This window comes from Mustela nivalis, assembly GCF_964662115.1.
Source record: "Mustela nivalis genome assembly, chromosome: 1".
NCBI classification, from domain to species: Eukaryota; Metazoa; Chordata; class Mammalia; order Carnivora; family Mustelidae; genus Mustela; species Mustela nivalis.
Window position 1 is genome coordinate 178,506,374 of NC_139020.1, and position 19,882 is coordinate 178,526,255.

A 19,882-nucleotide genomic window follows, 5' to 3' on the forward strand; every position below is an offset into this window, starting at 1 on the left:
ACAGTCTTGGAAAATAAAACTTCAGTTTGACTTTCTATCTTTACTCACATGGCTCTGTTCTTCAGACAGATCTATAGCAGTCCTTCTGGCAGACATGGTTTCCGTAGATCTGCAGTTCTAAGTGTTTCGACGATGCTTATTCTCAAATATTAGAGAGTGATAGGGTGGAGGAGAAATGTTGATATCTTTCCCCATTATGTCTTCCGTACATATACATGATCTGTCAGTATTTTTTTAAAAGATAATTTGGACTTACTTGTTTTAACCTCCTTAGTATCGTCCTAGGAGGTAAGAGGAGACCGTTTGCATCCCTATATATATAGTCTGTGTCGGTACCGCATGAGAAAGAAAATGCTTATTCCAAGAGCAGACTACCACCTTACACGTGAAGAAATTTGTCCTACCAAGTATATATACAGCCCGGCAAATGTTTTCAAAGATTTTTTTCTTTTGTTTTCATGCAAACCTGTCCAACCTGTTTGAATCAGGGGTGTCCTTTCACAGTCCCTGGACGTTTTCAGCCTACCCCAGTTATGCTGACATTGCTCAAAAACTCTGAGAATTTATCCTGTGGATTCTCCTTGCGAGTGGTTGATCACTTGGCTATGTCATAAAACGTGTTTCGTTATCTTCTAAGTATCCTATATCGAAAAAGAAAAACCAGCACTATCTCGTCTGACTTCTCCGTCAGAGTCACCAGTGGTGATTACGTAAAAGTAGAAACAGGTCTCAGGATCTTGAGAACGGAAATACCTGTGGGCAGCCCAAGGGGGTGCCGTGTGGCACGTTTGAGCGATGGCAGCATCATTGGAATGGAGTGGAATGGAGGATATGCTTTCACGGCATGGGAGATGGGATGTCTGCATCCACTCCTCATGCCCCAGCAGTCACCTGCTTATGCCCTGTAAGAAGAATGTCTTGAGTCAACGGCATGGGTCTTTTTGTAATGTGCTCATGTCTAATTTGGAGTCTAGATCAGTTCCGTTCAACCAAGGAGGCTAAAGAGACAAGGCCATGTTTGTTCCGGGCCCCAGCATGGTTGTGGATTTTCCTGAAAATCAAAGCAAAGAGGAGATGTTAAAAGCTTTTCTTTACCCACCTTCGGTGGGCTGTGGGTATCAAGGGTCTCCATTTAAGAATGATCGTGGAAATGACCTTTAACCATAAGAAAGAGACATGGGGACCAGGGACAGAAACATGTCTTTAGGAACTCTGAGCTGCAGAACTATCCTCTTTTTGCCATTAGGAGTTCTACTCAAGAGTTTCTTTGGCATTTTTTGTTAGTTAAGGTAATTACCCATAGTAAGGGCCAAGGTTTTATACATTCGGGAAGGTAAGACATAGCTTGATGATGGATACTGATGTCCTGGGGATCATTTCATTCCCTCCTCCTATCAGCTGCAGGAGGTGATGCTTTCAATGGTAAAATCCAATTTAGATAAACCTGAGAAGACCTGTAGAAGGTGTTAAAGCCAAAACTTTTGAAAAAAGAATAAGAGCAAAATGCGTTTAACAATATTGTCATCTTGCATGATTTTTTAAAATACCCTTTTCTATGGGAGATCAGTGGGCTTAACGGGGACAGTTTTACACTCTGCATGTTTATTTTGAAGTCATATTAACACGATTTTCAGATTTTTACTGTGAACCCTATTTGGGGCTTCTGTTAACCATTTCTTCTAGTTAACTCCTACCAGAGAGTAGATGAAAATGCCAGACTATAACTAATTGATACTTCTGTGTTGTTGTTGTTTTTTGGTTTTTATTTTTTTTTAATTTTTACATTTGGAAAAGGCATCCTTAACCTCAAGAAGGTCATCCACGGGGGTGGTTAGCTACAGCTCTTGGGAATGGTTTGACAAATGTGGACTGTGAGGCTGAATGTACTGCTGTTTTTGGAGTCTTTTCTTATAGAAAATGTAAATGTTCTCTCTTTTATACTTGCTGCAGAATGCAGTGCGTCATAATCTTAGTCTTCACAAGTGTTTTGTGCGAGTAGAAAACGTTAAAGGGGCAGTATGGACAGTGGATGAAGTAGAATTCCAAAAACGAAGGCCACAAAAGATCAGTGGGTACGTCCACCATGTTTGAACTTCTTAGCCTAGCTTGGATTGTGCTAACAAGTGTCAAGTAGAGGCTTTTGGCTGCTAGACGGTGTTAGACCGATGAACCGGTTTCACGTTGTCTCAGTTAAGGGAAGCAAAAAAGCATTTCATCCCTCCTGTTTTGTATACCCACCAGTCCCCTGCCCTGCTTGCCGGTCTTTGTTGCATCCCACGCTAGTAGCTTTTAGGTGGCAATGCATATTAACCCTCACAAACCATTTGCTTATGCTTATTGCATTTTATTTTCTTTTTCCTGTTCCCTGTATTGGATGTCTGTTCTGCCCCCCCAACCCCGTCTCCTTTTGTTGCCACTCCATCTCCTTTGCTGCTGCTCCTATCCCAGGGTGCCATTCGCACCAACCTCTCACTGCATAAGTGCTTTATCAGAGTAGAGGATGAGTTTGGGTCCTTTTGGACAGTTGATGATGAAGAGTTTAAACGTGGCCGCCATATTCAACGAGGCCGTCCTCGCAAATACTGCCCCGATGAAAACTTTGACGAGCTTGTCACACAGTAAGAGCCTTTACTTGCTTTTGTTTTGTTTTTTCTGCTGTTGCTTTGGCTTTGCATGGTTGACTCATCCCATGTAGTTTTGCATTTCACCAAGTAGCAGTGCCACGGCTTTCTGCAATGGAGCTAAATTGTGTGATTCGTACATGTACTTCTCTTGTTTCTCTTTGGAACGCCAGTGCCTTGAATAATGCTTTTTTGACGTCTTTAATGCACATATTGGTTGTATTTTGATTCAGCAGCTTACGGGGACCCTTTAAGAGTAAATACCTTGGCTTGGAAGTCATTCCTCCAAGTAAAAAGGCAGCTTTTAATGGAGACTTAACATGTGTATTTAACGGGGTACATGTCTTGGTATTTGCCCGCTCAGTTATAATAATAACATAAGTGAGAGGAAATGAATGATGAGAGAAACCCAGAACAGCACACAGACTCCCTTTGAGGGCCAGTCAGGGATCAATCGGGGTGACTTCCTCCTGGAAGCCTCTCCATGCCCCGACTTTTTCCGAATGCTGTCTTGTCTTCCTTGCATTAGCTCATGGACGTAGCATCCAGTATTCGTACAACGTCCCAGATTTGGCTGTGCAAGAAAGATCTCGGCCCACCCTCCCCACCTTACTTGGGAACTACCCTTCCCTGTCACTCCCTTCTCCCCATCTTCTTTTAGCGCTAAATGTGCCTTGGTGGACCAGGGGGAAGGGTCTTCTTTAAGCGCCTCCTGCCTTTACCTCCCACAGTGATTCTGGAGTTAATATCATGGAGATGATTCTCTAGCTAACTCCCAGGAATCCCTGTTACCAACTCACCCCTAGCCACTGCCCCCCAACCCCCACCAGAGATTCTGCCTTCCTATTGGACTCATGGCAGCTACTAAAAATTTGCAGAGAGGTCAAGATTTTATGAAGGGGGAAAAAAATGCAACAGTGGAGGAAGTGCCCAGGGCTGGTCTAACTGAAGCCCGGATTTTATACCCAGTTTCCTTGAAGAGCAAAGTCCTACCCCGGGGGTGTTCGCACAGACCAGCCCCGTAAAGCCAGGGGCTGTGTAGAAAACCTAAATTTCCTTTGGTTTTGTTAACGGGGGTGGGGAGGGGCGGGTGGATTTCTGATTGGGAAGGGATACCAGCAAGCTTTAAGATAAAACTTAGCTCAGAACTCCGGGGCTGATGGCGTTTAACTTTGAGTTTTTATCTTTCTCTTACGCAGTAACCCTTCCCTTATTAAAAACATGCAGACCAGCCACGCCTATTGCACGCCCCTCAATGCAGCTTTACAGGTAAGATTAATGGTCGTCCCGAACATGCAGCGGAGGCACATGTCTCCCCCACTCATTTCAAAATATATTAGCCTCGCTCTAATTAGATATTAAATTTTAATTCCGTTAAACTTTTTTCTTAAGTGCACAAAGCATCGTACTCCCTGGAGGCAAACACATCGGGCTGCTTCAGCATTAGCGGGATGCTTAGCATTTTGAATATTGTGGCAAAAAAATTAAAAGTTCACTTATTAATATTTATCAGCAGTATCATAATTTCCATCCTCTTATTTCAGAATTTCACTTGAGGCAAAAATACCACAAGTGTAATTACTCTAGCACAGCTATTAATGTGCTGGATGATAGGCCACTGTATCACATGACCTTCTATTGTTCACGGGTTTAAAGAGAAAGCAGGGCTTTTTACTTCTTCTAAAGTCTGTTTTAGCATCTTCAGTCCAGTGCTGGGGAGTTGGGGGGAGGGTAAGAGGGAGCTAGGAGAGATCCAGGTTTGGTTCCCTTGGTAAAAGTAAACTGTTTTTGTTTAAACCAGAGAGGTGTTGAAGAACACTCTTTAGGTTTCCAGCAGATTGCTCAAGATTGCATAAGAAGCGTACAGAATGTTTGTTTCCCACTGACGAACCAAGCACTCGTTACATAACCAGCATTACAAGGGGATGAAGACACTGGTTCTGAGCAGGAGGGAGTTTGCCACCCAGATGCGAGTTCCCCAGGCAGCCGAGCCTTTCAGTCGTCCCATCTCTCAGTGGTCCAGTTTGTGTTTGCCCCTGCCTAGAATGATCTAGAAAACAGGCCAAGAGAAGTTTGCTGCCTTGAAAAAGACATACTCTGTACATAGATGGGGCGTATGCACTCCAAGGCCATCCTGGACCTTCACAGCAGGAGTTCCTGCTGGGGGCTCTATCGCCCATACTTAGTCCAACGCCTTGTGCCCCTCGAAAGGGCACTAACACGCAAACAGAAACATTGACACAGAAACAAGGTCGTCTTAAAAAGGCTCCTGAAGGGGTCAGGGAAGAGAATGAAAAATAGTTAAGAGACTTGACATTATGGGAACAGTGTGTGTGAAGAGGGGGGAGATCCGGATGGGCGCGGGGCTCTCACTACTCCTAGAACAGATATTTATCAAGCACCTGCCCTGCACCCTGCACAGTCAGTTCTCCAGCTCCGCGCAGCCTCACGGCTCCCAACAATAGATGATACACCTTTAACACCGTTTCCATGCTGAGGCATACGCACGAAACTTAGCTTTTCAGTAATTATATTTATTTATTTTTAGCTGGTACCAACTTTAATAGGAGGAACTACTTTCTGAGTTTCTGTTAATTACTTGTAGTTTACACAGTAACTTTAGAAAAGCAAATGAGAGTACGCTTAGATGCTGCCACTGTAAATACCATTCATTAGTAACTTATTTTCCCTGGAGTCTTGTGAAGTGTGAATTTAAAGCTGCTCTATCTGGAAGAGTATTAAGATTACAAGCACATTTTACATTCATGAGGCGGAAAGGCAAGAAAAAAAGCAGTGATCCTTTGGATTCTCTTAACTATGTGACTAATTTAAATTAGTATGCCTTATCATGACAAAACTGTTCGTGCTTCTTCTCCAAAACATTTGTTTCTGGCATCCTCCCTCCCCTTTCTCCTTTTCAGGGGGAGCCCAAAACGATCCCGTAGCTTTCCAAGAACACTTTATGTGCGTAATGAGGTGAGGTGAATAAACCGATACAAATTCATGACGGGAGACATGGATCTTCTTCCTCTTGTCGAGGAGTTTGGATCCACGGGCAGTAGACAGTCTCCTGTAACTTTCTGCTGTGCAAATTAAATCAGGATTCTACCAGCAGGCTTTCCTTCCCATTATTGCCCATTTCCATTTCTCAAGACAAGTAAAAATAATAGTGGAACAACATCTTAAAAAGATTACTAGAGCAACATAATGCATGATATACAATATATAAAATAGGACAGCAGAATCCACTACAGAAATAAAACATTGGACGTGAGACAGATTGCATTATGCTCTGAAAAAGTGAAGTAACTAAGGGTAACCATAAAGCTTCTTATTTATAGACTGCCTTTCCCCCGAGGATCTTAGCATGGTTCATGTTCCATTATGGAACTTACGGACTTCTGTACCATTACTGAGGCACCTCAGTTTTAGGTTTCGGTTTTTGTTTTTTAAGGTTTTTTTTTGTTGTGCAAAAAAAAAAAAAAAAGTGCCAGTTTGAGAGGAAACCACACACTGTACACAGGACCATTTATATAATTAAGTCCGTTATAAACATCATACCCCACCTGCTCCTCTGTAGACACCAACTGCACAAAAGAACGACTTTGTTACTGTTTCTAGCATTGGGTGGGTTGCTTTGATCCCTCACGCAGCAAAGAGGCTCTTCGGCCTGGCAGACACTGTCCTTCCACTTGGTCATTTTCTTAAAGGGACAAGGCTGGTTCTCTCCATTGATATCTTTCTGATCTCACCACCGAGGGATCAGTAGAAGTGCTTGCCTTTTGGAGGACTTTCACCACTGTGGCTGTTGGGCCTCAGCCCATGTTTTAATGACCTTCACCTAGAACACTTGGAGAGCCAAGGAGAACATGTCATCTTAAGAAGGCTGCTCTGTCTGTAAGGGTGACCATGTTATACCAAAGAACACCTTCTAACAAACACGTCAGTTTTGTCGTTACCCCTCCATTTTTGACTAGAGAAGCTTTTTAAAAAAAAAAATTACCAGGCTGTAAAGATAGCCCCACTTAGGCCACGTTCTGACTGTGTCATGGTGAAATGTTGAGCATTAGAGCAGAACTTTCATGACTGGGAGAGATATGACCACTGAGTTGTCTCAAATGAAGGCTGTTAAGATGCTTATCCAGCTGCAGTTTGGGGGGGAGAAATTAAAAAATAATCTGGCAACCGTTCTTGCTTTTTGCTCTGCCAAAAAAAAAGGAAAATGCTTTATTGCAATTATAAGAGATCTGTTGAAAAAAGTACTTGATGCAAATTATTTAACAAACTGTAGGAGAGCGAGGGAATGTTCAGATTTGCTGTTCGTCAAAATGAGTTCACCACATTTGGAAATAAAAACAAGATTTTTTTTTTCCCACTTTTTAAAAAGCAGGCAGTTATGTAAATCCAGAAGTGGAAGGAAGGGAAAGCTGTGGACTTGCATGGAGCCTGGCTTTGAAATAGTCCATTGGCCAGTGGTGTGTTAAGTGAAGACCCATCACGGGGGCTTGTATCTAACAAGGCATCCCTGGCTTTGGAATCTGTACAAAGAGCGAGGCTGCAGCTCTCATAATGGGCACGTTCCCTGCAGCCCAGCTTTGCACCGTTCTGTCTTCACTGTTGGCTCTTCCTCTCTAGAGCCAGAATTTCTAGAATACTTTGGACTCTTGTGTGACTGGCCAATTGAAGTCACCATGCCAGATTATCTTGTGACTGTACTTTCTCCTCATTAGGATGGAAAACCAGGCATACTGTAGTCTGCAAGAGGACAGTTTTGATAAATCTTGATCTAACTACACTGCCAGTTTTTAAAAGTCTGTCCTCTTTAACATGAAAAGTTTCTGGGTTATAATCACTACCCAAATGAAATTAGTTCAGAGTTGTATTTAACAACTGTCTGCATTCGAGACTGGGTGGTCATTTTATTCAAACCCAGGAGGAGGGGAAGCCAACAGTATCCCACCACTGACTTCAGGATTTCCTATTTTTTCCATTTCTATACTTTGGGGCTGACAGTCATATAGATTGACAGTTATTTTTTTCCTTCAGTCCTAAAATTCCAGGTTGACCGGTCTGAGCCTGAAAGATTGAGATAACTGTGGGGTAACACCACACAGACTACACTAAACAGATTCAGAAATCATTAAAACCGAAATGAAGGAGAGAGATAAAAATGGACTCCAATTCTATAATCTCTTCCTTTTCTGTAGGATATAAGAGGTAAATGTTTATGGAAGTTTTCATAAGTTTGAGCTCTGAGGCCAGAATAATTGGATCAAATCTTTAATATCCAATACTGGAGTCATCAAAGTGGATAAAGAAATGAAAATGCCATTATATTTCCCTGTGATCTGGAAATATTCAGTCCATCTTGAAAGAAGGCATCAGACAGAAAGCTCATTTTCGATAGCCCTGTCTGAACCACGTGACTCTACCCAGCAGTGCTAAATTGAGTCCTCCCTCCCCACCACCCCTTTGGTCCCAGCTAGCTCTTGGAAACCAAGCGTGGGACATGGGTCACAAGTCTGCCTTTGAAAGCAAACTCCTCTCCCTATTAGCAACTTCTATTGGCCAGCCCTACTATGAACCTAAACGGAAGATCGGTGACTACACCCGTAATGAACAGCTTCGCTGTCTGTGCTTACTCTGTGTCCTCATCTATTTTCTCTTGGTTGCTAGCAGGCTTCGATGGCTGAGAATAGTATACCTCTATACACTACCGCTTCCATGGGAAATCCCACTCTGGGCAACTTAGCCAGCGCAATACGGGAAGAGCTGAACGGGGCAATGGAACATACCAACAGCAACGAGAGCGACAGCAGTCCAGGCAGATCCCCTCTGCAAGCCGTGTGAGTACTGTCCACCCAGAAGGTCTCTGCGTTCAGGTCCCGGGCTCCCGGTTCGATGTGCACACAAGCCCTTCTCAAGCTGCTTTGGATCCCTTTTCTGTAATTTCTGCTTTCCTAGAACCTGGGTGAAAGTTGGTGCTTCTGGAAGTGTTTAGCTCGGTTAGCACATAAAAGGACCATTTACTAACGTTCCCATAAAAGCAGTCGGCTTCATGTGGCCCTACAAGTGCACACAGCAATAAAACGGGTGACTCATTTGCTTTTTTTTTTCCCTCTGCTGGGCATCTCAGGCCATTATTGAAGCCACATTTCCTTTTCCGCCTGAAATTGGTATGCGTCTCTGTCAGTTTGTTCGACTTGCAGGCACGGCGAACCTAGCAGGGGGAAAAGAACACTTGTTTATTTGGTTGTCTGATAGTCTGAAGCACAAACACAGTGCTGAAGTGTTCTGCCCAGGCATTCATGATGGCACAAATGAAAGGCGGCGTGATTTATAGATTGCTCTTAAAATATCAAAAGGAAAATTAATAGGAGCATTATAGCAGCAGACGGCAGTATAATGAGCACCATATAAGTGAATGAAGTGAGGGCGATGGTTGTCCCTGCTGAATGTGAATGGCAGGAGGACAGGGCCAACCACAGGAGAGGCCGTGACACCCCCTCCGCCATGGGGAGTGGGTGCGTGACGGCGGAAGAGCCGTGACTGGGACAGCTCCTTCCCTGCCAGGGAAAGTTTAAAAGAGAAAAGAAGCCACATTCTCCCAAATGATCGGATTTGTGGGGGATGCTCTAGAGGGACAGTGTCTCCCTTCGAGTAAGTGTCAGCTCCACCGTTGCCCACTTGAAACGAAGAAACCAATCCAATGTTCGTAACACTGGCAGCTCCTACCACAGGCCACTTGTCTACACGCTCCTTCTGATTTACCTGGCCAACACCTTATTTAAGTGATAGAAATGGAATCCGTGACCTGTGGCCACGAGGACCAGAATGACTAGGCATCGAAGGACAAGGAAAAGAAAATTGCTGTCGGCCAGGATAATGGGTGGCACTGGAAGGAGTCTGAAATGTGGTTACTTAGCATTTGAATTTCATGCCCAAGGTGTTCTGAAAAGGATCTTAAAAGATGGAAATAATCATTTTTAATTTATGTGAACAGTCTCTTAGCATTTACTACACAGCATTTTAAGAACGTGTTTCTCTTTGACACTGATACCTCTGAATATCATCTTTTCCAAAGCAGTCTGGTGTTTCTGACTTGTCTGTAGTCACCCTCGTGTTCATTTTTAAATCTCTGTCATGACAGGCGTGTTTACTCAGATATTAAGGACGTTCAGAGCAAACATAAATTGGTATATATAAGCTACTTCCAGAAACGCTCATTAAAGCAAGTCTTTCTTGAAGTTAACGAATGGAAGAGAGACTATTTCTCGTCCTCTTTATGAACTCCATGGGTTAGCTGATGTATGTTCCTACTATTTATTGCAAAACACTAAATAGTGTGCAAAACACTAAACACTCTTTTCCTGAAAAGAGAAAGATACTTGGAATAAAAACCTCAGGCAAGAGTTAAGAATGATGCTGATTTTGCTGTACAGGATAAAGCCACTACAAAGTTAATTTGTTTAACAACTTCAGATTAACCCCAGTCTTACCAGAAAGCAGGTTTCACAAGCAGTCAGCATAAATGTTAACGAAAGGAAGGTTTCGGCTGTGTTTTGTTTGGGTTGGTTTTGGTTGTGTTAAGGAAACCCTCCGTAAAGATGTCAGAATGCACACTGTTGTTCAGATCTACCGGCTTTACACTGTTTGCTAAATATAATTATATGTCAACAGCAGAGTCCCTGTGCCTGCTCTCAGTGTCACAGACTGTTACTCTTTTTGACCCCGTATTTCCATTAAGTGAATTCTGTAATGACATAGTTTTCCTTCTTGTGCAATATGCATTACCCTGCTATGATGCAAATTGTTTCTTAACTGTTCTAGTCTATTGGAATAAATCAAGCCGTAAACTTTATGGCACGGCTTAAAGGACCTTGTTAGTACGGCAGCCCAGCTACTATCTAACGTTGAAACAGAGCTGCTCATTCTTACCCTTTCCTGTGCCGCTCCGACACTACCACATTTTGTTTCTCTTCGGAAACCCTAGAAAGTAGCCACATAATTATGGCTTTAGGGCATTAGACTTTTATCCTGATAGGAGCTAACGGAGCTAGAAAGCAAAATACTGCACGCTGTGCACACACTCTCCGAACACAATGCCTTTAAACACCAGTCAGCTCTAGTTAAAAACTCTCGTGTTCCCAGAGTGGCTAGACAAAGGAATTACTCAGATGTAAGGAGGGAGATGTGTGGTTCTGCACAGTTATTCATTGAGAACCATTTCGGTGGGGGGGGCGCAGGGGGCGACGTGCAAGGTGGCGCGTTGTGGGGTTCTGATTTCCAGGAGACACACGAATGTATGTGAAACATCGCATCTTAAATAGTTTGCGTCTTACCTGAAATGTATCTTGCGTGGAAATCCATTCTCTTTTATCCTCTGAAGCACCGCAGGCCTGTGTGACTGTATTTGCCACACTCGGGGGGATCTGCTGGTATCAAGAAATGTCGTGAAGCTGGGTTTCATTTCTCTGGAGTTTTAAGAAGCCTTAATGCCTAACTCGGTTGTGTTGTCAGGTTGTCACACAGATCTCGTCAGTTAGCATTGGTTGGGGACCCACTCTGCATTAGGCACTGGGGTGAGCCAGCATGCGTGATAGGGTCCTAACCTAGGTCTTGGGGATGGTAAGTAATCTTACTCAACGTTAGCTGCAACTTCGCAGGGAAAACAAAATCTTCTCTACCGTGAGCATCGTATCTGGTTTGTTTTTGTTTGCGCCTACCAAGGCACTGCCTTGTCAGAGTGGAAAAATTATAAAGCAAGAACTTCATTAAGAATGTTCCATTACTGTTCCATCCCCCCACCTCCCCCCACCACCGCCTCTGATAGCCTTATATCATCCTAGGTCATCAAATGCAGGTTTATAAATCTGAAAAGATGAATAATTCTGATTGTTTAAAGAAGTGAAAGTAGGAAAATGTTGATCAGGGAAACCACATTTGAGCTTCAGTACAGGGCTAAGTAGCACATAGGTACATTTCTAGCCAGATGTGATCAGCGGAGAAGGGTTGGGGGTAATTTATGAGGTAGCACTGCTCAATAGTGAAAATATGAAATTCAGACAGAAGGTAATGTTCACCACTGTCAGTAATCCAGGAAGAACAATTTAAGGTAACCGGAGCTTACCTTATACCTGCTAAGCAACAAAGTATTTTTTAAAAAATAACGCTTGGGGCTGGGGAAGTTGAGTCTAAATTGATATTACCCCTTTGGAAATTAATACTATAATAAATCTTAAGAGCCATAAAGATGTTTTTAGCCTTTGCTCCCAGAATTTCATTCTTGGAAATTTATCCTGAGGAGGTAAATCAACAGAAATTGGAAGATTAATGGATAAAAGTGGTTGCTGTATTATTCAAAGAGCCAAAGAAGGGGGAAAAAAGACAATCACAAAATGCCCAGCATTAAGGGACTGATGCAGCCATGGAAGGCATCTTGTATACCTATAAGAATTACAGCTGCAAAAGCTGACAAAATCATCAGATTTGTTATATACACGATATTTAAAAATATGATGCCACCCAGGAGAGGATAGGCAAACACCAAAAACCTACCTTAATTTAGGTTTATGGGTGATTTTTTTTTTAAGGTGTAGTCATCAGAACACTTAATTCTTCCCCCAAAAATATAGGGATCCTACAAGGGCTGGCTCCAGAGGCACAGTGTAAGAAGTTTGCACACTCTGTCATTTCCATATTAAAATCCTGACCAATTTTTGAACCACATCTTCGCATTTCACTGGGCTCTGCAAAGTACGCAGCCAGTCCTGGGTCTGGTCCCTGTAGAAACACAGAGAAGTAGGGCCATGAAAAAGCTGAAAAAGGACAGAGCACAACCAGGAAAATGCAATGGACTACAACTTTGAGACATTTCATTTTGCAACTAGTTTTTAGGAAGATGGGCACCATTTTTGAAAAGCTGTTTATCCTGACATCTACCCCTAGACACTATGTATGCTGCGCTAATTTTAGAGTCAGTTGGTTTTCTGAAGGTTCACATCGTCAAGGGCAGTCCAGAGCACTCCTGTTTGTTTTTAAATGGTTCAAGTGGCCTTTGGGGTTTGCATACATCAATTATTTAGGAAATCATCCATCCCAGTAGCACCTCTTATTACTAATACTTGATAATGTCAATTAAAAAGTCCCTTCTGCAGCCAGTCCCAGTGATGGGACCATTTTAACTTGAATGGTTCTTTTCCATATCAAAAGGCTTGCCACAGAAAGTAATTTGTATTTGCAAAGGATCGGTTGTAAATATGATTTACGAACAACATTTCCCAATTGTTATCCGAGTGGTTTCGCGGGATCCCCCGCAGTCCCCTTCGGGTGAACCCTGCGCTGGGCCATAATGAGAAAGTTGGCAGATCCCGTCACAGGCTGCGGCGTCCTGGTGGCCGCTACCAGCCGGCCCTCTTGTTTTGCCTTGTTTACAGCTGACAGCGTTATTATTCTGATCGGGGCTCTGCTTTCTTATCATATTGTTGTGTTGGGCGAGCCTTTTCCTCTCCGTTTGTGTTTTCTGGCAGGGCTTTTCTTGCCTTATTGACAGTTTGTAAAAATATGCATTAATTTGGAGTTTCAAGCATGTATCATGGTGTCTCTTTGCTGTGTTTGCTTGAAGTTGATTAATGATAGAACCTCGCTTGGGGTCGGTCTCTGGAGAGTTCTTTCACAGGTTCTGCATGTTAACTAGCAAAGCAGAACACACAGCAAGCCATGATTAGCCCAGCCTCCCGCGCTCAGTGGTCCCCACAAACCACCATTGTGTTACAGATTCTTATTTCGAGTAATGATTTGAAGACTCGGATGCCTCTCCACAGGATGCCACTGCGGGGCCTGTTATCTGGTACTCAAAGTTTGGTGGTCCTCAGACCAGCGGCATTGCCTGGGAGCTTGCTAGAGAGGCAGAGTCTCGGGCCCCACCCAGACCTGCGGGGTCCCATGCGGCTCTTTATTTAACCAGAGCACAGGGTGACTTGAGTGCTCATGGTGGTGTAAGCACACCCCCCGCGGAAGAGAGGCTGCTTCTGGCCAGAGATCATTCTAGAGCAGCACTGCCCAAAGGAACCTTCTGCCATGATGGAAATGTGTCATCTCTGGGCTGCCCCAGTGCAAAGGAGAAACTCCCATTTTAAATTATAGGAGTTTTTAGTTTTCACTTAAGGATCCACACGTAGCTAGTGCCTGTCCTGGGGCACAGTACAGTCCTTGAGCGTGGCTTCTGTTGCCCAAAGCCCCCAACTTAGCGTGGTTGGAAGGGGCTTCCGAGTGAACCTGTTTTCGTTTCTTCCAGGCATCCCGTGCATGTCAAAGAAGAACCCCTCGATCCAGAGGAAGCTGAAGGACCTCTGTCCTTAGTGACAACAGCCAACCACAGTCCAGATTTTGACCACGACAGAGATTACGAAGACGAACCAGTAAATGAGGACATGGAGTGAACGTCTCTGGGCGGGGGCCAACCCCAAGAACGAAGATTGGGAAACAAAACAAAACAAAACAAAAAAACAAAACACGTCAAAAGTTAGCAGTGAAATTGTTCTCCATTTGTTGTACAGTCTGGAGGATTTTCACTACATTTTGACAACGCTGAAACGTGTTAACTCTTAGTGCCATCAAGAATCCCATTTGGGAGTATTTTTGATTTTTCTACTTTTTGTTGAAAAAAGGAATTTGTACTCTGTGCATTGGATGGACTTGTTTGGTACTTGGGATTTTCCTCTCTTAACAGTCAACATCAGTGTTGTAAATTTGCTAAACTGATTCACTTTTAGCAGCAGACTTTGAACTGCAGTCCTGCCAATGTTGGACACTGAGGACACCCAACTGAGCATGTGCACCTAAGCTGCAGACCAAGCCTCTGCCCAGAATTTAAGGATTCCAATGGACGACCTATTTGCACAGTACTGCATGTTGATTATCACTGCCTTTACTCCTTTTTTTTTTTTTTTTGGTTCATTTTTGTTCTCGTTTTGCTTCCAGTTGGGATGGGGAAGGCCTTTGTGTGTGTATTGGGGGGAGGGGGTTAAAAAGTAATTATCCCAAACTTTTTAATGTATTGCTTTTTTTTTTTTTTTTTTTTTTTGCTTCTACTATACCATTTTAAGTTCTGACCTCAGGCCTCCATTTGGGCCCACGGCCTCCTGGAGGCTTCAAGTTTTCTGTACCTTGTGATGAATGTTAAATAGGTGTTTTTATTATACAAAAGCTGAATGTCATTTCTCGTTCGTAGTTTTCTGTCACTCATTCCAGTTTCCTTCAGACATCACCACGTTTTCTCCAAAGTCAGAAAACATTCCGTTTTGGTCTTTTTCAAAAAAAGGTCCCAAATGCTGCACTCTACACATGAAGGTCCTCTCACACAGACGTGAAGTCCTGCCAGAAAGAGAATGAATGACAGAAAAAAAAAAAAAAGGAAGAATAGAGACACCCTAGGAACAATGCAGATTCATTCCACGAAGCAGTATTGGAGGTGGGAAGGGGGTTGTTTTGGATTTGGTTTCGGGTTTTTTTGGGTTTTGGTTTTTGGTATTGTCCTTTTTTTTTTTTTTTTTTTTGGCAGCTACCATTGCAGTTAATAAATGCCACAGCATTTCCCCAGCTCAAGGAAACCCAGGCAGCACTCCCCTGCCCCCCACCCCCACCCTGCAGATCTCCTACTAGATGGTGTGGCCATGGAAGGCTCTCCCTCGGGTGACCAGGTTGCCATGGGCCACAGGCTCGCTGAGGCTGAAACCTGCTTGGGTTGCTTTGTTTGCAAAACGGCCAACAAAGCTGGCTTCCCTGGGCAACTCCACTGAAAGCGGTGGCAGCGCTGAATTTAACCAACAGTCCAGACCTGCTTGGTGGCATTAATCTGTTTGAATGCAAATAAGATTTCAGATTGAATTTGTTATGGAAGTTAATGAGGACTGAGTTCCTCAAATGCAAAAGTGTTCATTTCAAACGTACAAATTCGGTACTGTGGTTCAGTTTGTTACGCAATATTATCACCCCGAGCCAGCATCCCAAACTAACAGCAGAAGACATCGAGGAGTCGGGGGCGCATGGCGCCCCTGGCCATTTTGAGAAACAAACATGGCGCACAGAACATGACAGTCCTCAGTCAGTACAACCTCAGTCCTTAGAACCCCTCAACGCCTCCACTCTGCACCCACTTTCCTGTCAGTCGTTTATTTATCTAGGACCGTAGTTTTTGTTTTGTTTTACTTTGAGAGCCTTTCGGAGCTTAATTTATATTCTTTGTACCTTTTTTTTTTTTTTTTTTCTAAAATTACCAAAGATATTACACAAAGGTAAATTATGTTCTCTGTTTTATGCTTTATCTGATGAAGCCAAATATCCTCTTATTGTTGATCAAAGGAGGCGAAAGAATTTAGAGGCAATTAATGAGTTCTAGGCTATTGCTAACCTGAGAAAGAGAACTGCTCCTTCATCATAGAAAAAATTTAGAAGACCAAGTAGGTAATGGAACCAAAGTTGTTACTTTTTTTTTTTTCTTGTTCTGTACCTCAACAGAGACCAAAACTCATAACGAGAGGTTACGGGGCTGCTGAAAGTATTACAGGAGCAAGGGAAGGAAGGAAGTCCCATCTCAGAAACATGAATGGATGCCACTGCAGATTAGGGAGTAACCAGTAAGGGAGACGGTCAAGACACAATGGAAAGAAAACAGAAAAGCTTCGACAATGCAACTCATTCACATAGTACCATTTCTAGAATACATTTTTTTGTTTGTTTTTCAGAAAGATTGTATGCCACTTTGATTTTAAGGACCATGCTAGGATCACTGCATCACTTTTGCTCTGTCTGGGCATTGATCTTCCGGGGTTCTTTTTGTTTTTGTTTTTTTAATGTTTTCCTTTTTCCTTCTTTTTTTTCTAATTAGGCTTTGGGTCAGCATTTTTCATTTAAAAAAAAAAAAGAAAGAAAGAAATCAACACTCCCGTCCACTCATAAGCTTGGTACAAAAACTTCTTTGCCAGTTTCTTTTGAAGCTTCACTCTGCTTTCTGTATAAAGGGCAGTCTGTGGTCACTCGAGATTTTTTTTTTCTTTCTTTTTTTTTTTTTTTTTTTTAAACTTTTCCAGGCAGCTTCATGATGTGCAGGCAGTAGCCAGACAGGGTCATGGGAAGGGGGCCCTGTGCTTCTAAACTGAGTGGTTGCTGGTTAGTTTGGTATTCAAAAGAGGATAAAAATCTGGTAGATTAGTTCATTCTCAGCATGTGTAGCTAGACATGAGTAAAGATAACAGCATGAGAAACTGTTAGTACGCATACCTCAGTTCAAACCTTTAGGGAATGATGAAAATTTTAAAAAAATACATTTCACTCAGTTGCACTTAGTCGTATGTCTTGCATGCTTAGTCTAAAGACTGTAGCAAAAAGAAAAAAAAAGAAAAATTAGATTTTACATATCTTTGCAGGTATCACAGCCCTGCAGAAGAACCAACTGAAAAAAAAATTCTCAGGCTTTACAGCAAGCAAACTTCACTATGATTTTTACAATTCTGATTCTGTATCCCTTGGGGGGGGGGTGTTCCAGTCGCTTCTTTAGGATGGGGTTTATTACGTTGTACATATATTCCAATGTGTCTGTGTGAATCTTTGTCTTTTTTGGGGGAGGGCGGAGGGCGGTTCTTTTTTTAGATATTGTTCCTAAAAAGGAATAAATGCATACACCTGTTTTGTCAAAACACCTTTGCTTTTTGTGCAACTGCTTTATATTAATGATACTAAAAAAAATAGCTTTGGAAAAAAAACTACTGTATGTAATGGGATTGCAGAATATGCTGCACATGTATTTTATTTAGTTATCCTTGCTTTAAGAATATTGGATGACATTTCCTGACATGTGGGAGGGAGAAATTCCCTAACCTTTTTTTTCCCCTTTGGCTTTTAAATTGTAACATAGTTGACAGGTTTTGTTTTGTTTTGTTTTGTTTTGTTTTTTTCTGTTCTCATTGATCAGAGCATTTTGTACAGATTTGTGTGTGTGTGTGCGCGCGTGCGCGTGTGTGTTAATCTGTTTTTTGATACATTCCTATCCCTTGTGTTTATTCTACCACTGCCTTCCTGGCTATCTTAAACCAGTTCATACATTTGAAAAGAGAAAAAAAAAAATGCTGTTTTAAAAAATGTTTTCTCCTGCTGCAGTAAATATTTTGCATGATGAAATGCCAGGGTCACACTTTCAAAGTTTATCAGTGAAGTAGTGATTAATAATGGGGAGTTGTCAAAGCTATTGAACTTTTTGTATTAAAAAAAAAAAGGAAAACTTTACAAGGTGCCAAGATGTAAAGACAATTTGTTACTTTTTTTTCTTTTTTCCAAGAAAAGCGTATTTTAGGGAGAGAGTCCCTTGTATCAGGCAAACGCACTGTCAGGAATGAGAATCCATCCTCCTTGTCCCTAGAGTCTGTCCTTGTAAGAGAGTGACGCTGCCTGCAGTGAACCAGCTGCGAGATGAAGCATCAAGGCTACTGTACGTGCCCAGTGACCACCAGCCTCACCACCTTGGGACGGCTCTGACACTAGTCCCTGCATTCCGTCAGACCCAGTCAAGAAGACCTGGGATTCTGCACCCACAATCTGATGGATGTAAATCACTAGCTATTTTATCATTATAAAAAAAAAAAAGTTAAAAAAAAATTTCCTCTCCTTTCCACATTCCAGCTGAGCTCTGTTTGCAAGGGTACCAAGAACATGCTCATAAGGATTTTGAATTTTTGGGGGGGGTACCTGTTGGTTCACGGGATCCCCTCTTGATATTTTGGATGTTTTTGAATGTCAGTTTCGCTTTTTTATCCTGAGAATGAGACTTAACGATTCTAAAGGCATTTTATGGGCCCCGTTTGGTTCGCACGATCTCTGCTACCCAGAAGCCTCGAGGAAGAGGGTCCGGTCCGGATTGTGCGCACGGTGCTTTGTGGATATGTGCTGCCAGGAACGAGAATTTTTTCTGTTTCGTTTTGTTTTGATAAGGCATAAAAGAAACTCATTCCTTGACATCAACTGTAATTCCATCATTCCGTGTCTGTGGATACAGACAATAAAAAAAAAAATGTTGTGTAGTCAGTACTCATTACTGACATGATGGCATTCTCAAATGCAATAAACATGCTGGTTGTTCACACTGGTAGTAAAAAGTCGCGACAGCCTAAGTTTCTTTCCCTCTTCTGACCTGCTGATCTTGTATGTTAGGCATATGCCTTCCGTGTATCACCAGCTGCTTCCAACACAGAATTAAAATCAATCTTAACTAAAAGCTTTCATCATCACAGAGGGCTGAAGCTCTCATCCTCAGGATTTCAAAGTGCTACGTCTCCACTTAGGGAGCTGGAAAACACTGAAAAGATAGAGGCTACCTTTTTCTCCCAAGGAAGCACACCCTTATTTCTCTTCATCAAATTTTATACAGGAAAAAAAAAAAAAAAACAAAATGTTTAATAACTAGCATTAAGAGCAAACTAAAATTTCAGAGGAAAGCAATTTCATGAATAATTCATTAAAATTTCACATCTGCAAGATTAGTCATCCAAATAAAATGCTAATGTCAAAAACAGGCACCGTCTATAATATTCTCATCAAGAAATCTTTTTGCATATAATGATAAATGCTTAGATTAGAACAAATGATTTTATAAAAATATTCTATCAAAAGTATGCTAGATAACTGCATCCAGTATAGAAAACAGTGAAGCTTCACGAACTAAATATTCCAGAAAAACCATCTTGATTTCCAGATTTGTTTCATCGCTTACCTTGATAAAAGGAAAACAAAAACAAAAACCCTGCCATTTGTCTTTAATACTGTTATGCTGCATATATCCTAAGGATTGACGAGTTTGGGCATCATCTTCCAGTAAAAATTAAATTGGTATATTCAAAGCAGCACTGGAAGTGTCCAAACCGGGGTAACATAAAAACCGATGCGTCTGTAATTCAGAGTGTAATTCAAGCCAAAAGATGACTTGAAAATGAACCGAGCTGCTGCCATTCGGCCAAACACCAGCTGCCGGTGAGGAGCACGTAAGCGTGCTTTCCCAGCATTGTTTTGAGAAGCCCATCTTAGGAAAAAAAAATTTTTTTAATATAGGTTTTGCTATTAAGTTGCAAAGTAGTGCCCTCTTTTCATTAACAGTTACGCCACAGTCTAGAAGCCCTCTAGTCTGATAATTAATAAAACATTTGAACCCTTAATTCTCATCTAGCTACTAAGAATATAATATTAGGGTTAATTGAAATTCCTTTAAATGCCAG

At 42.2% G+C, this 19,882-nt stretch overlaps 1 protein-coding gene across 44 annotated transcripts in view; it reads left to right on the top strand.

Moving 5' to 3' along the window:
• Window positions 1-18,769, top strand: part of FOXP1 (forkhead box P1) — a 495,436-nt gene extending 476,667 nt beyond the window's left edge. For 27 of the 44 annotated variants that reach the window (XM_082698650.1, XM_082698638.1, XM_082698608.1 and 24 more), the window contains 4 exons: window positions 1,951-2,072; window positions 3,821-3,890; window positions 8,298-8,467; window positions 13,918-18,769. In XM_082698650.1, the coding sequence (XP_082554776.1) occupies window positions 1,951-2,072; window positions 3,821-3,890; window positions 8,298-8,467; window positions 13,918-14,062 (507 nt within the window). In that variant the 3' untranslated portion in view covers window positions 14,063-18,769. The remainder of the gene's footprint in view (window positions 1-1,950; window positions 2,073-3,820; window positions 3,891-8,297; window positions 8,468-13,917) is intronic. The other 17 variants (XM_082698622.1, XM_082698634.1, XM_082698621.1 and 14 more) reach the window with 1 other exon arrangement.
• The last annotated feature ends 1,113 nt before the right edge of the window (window positions 18,770-19,882 follow it).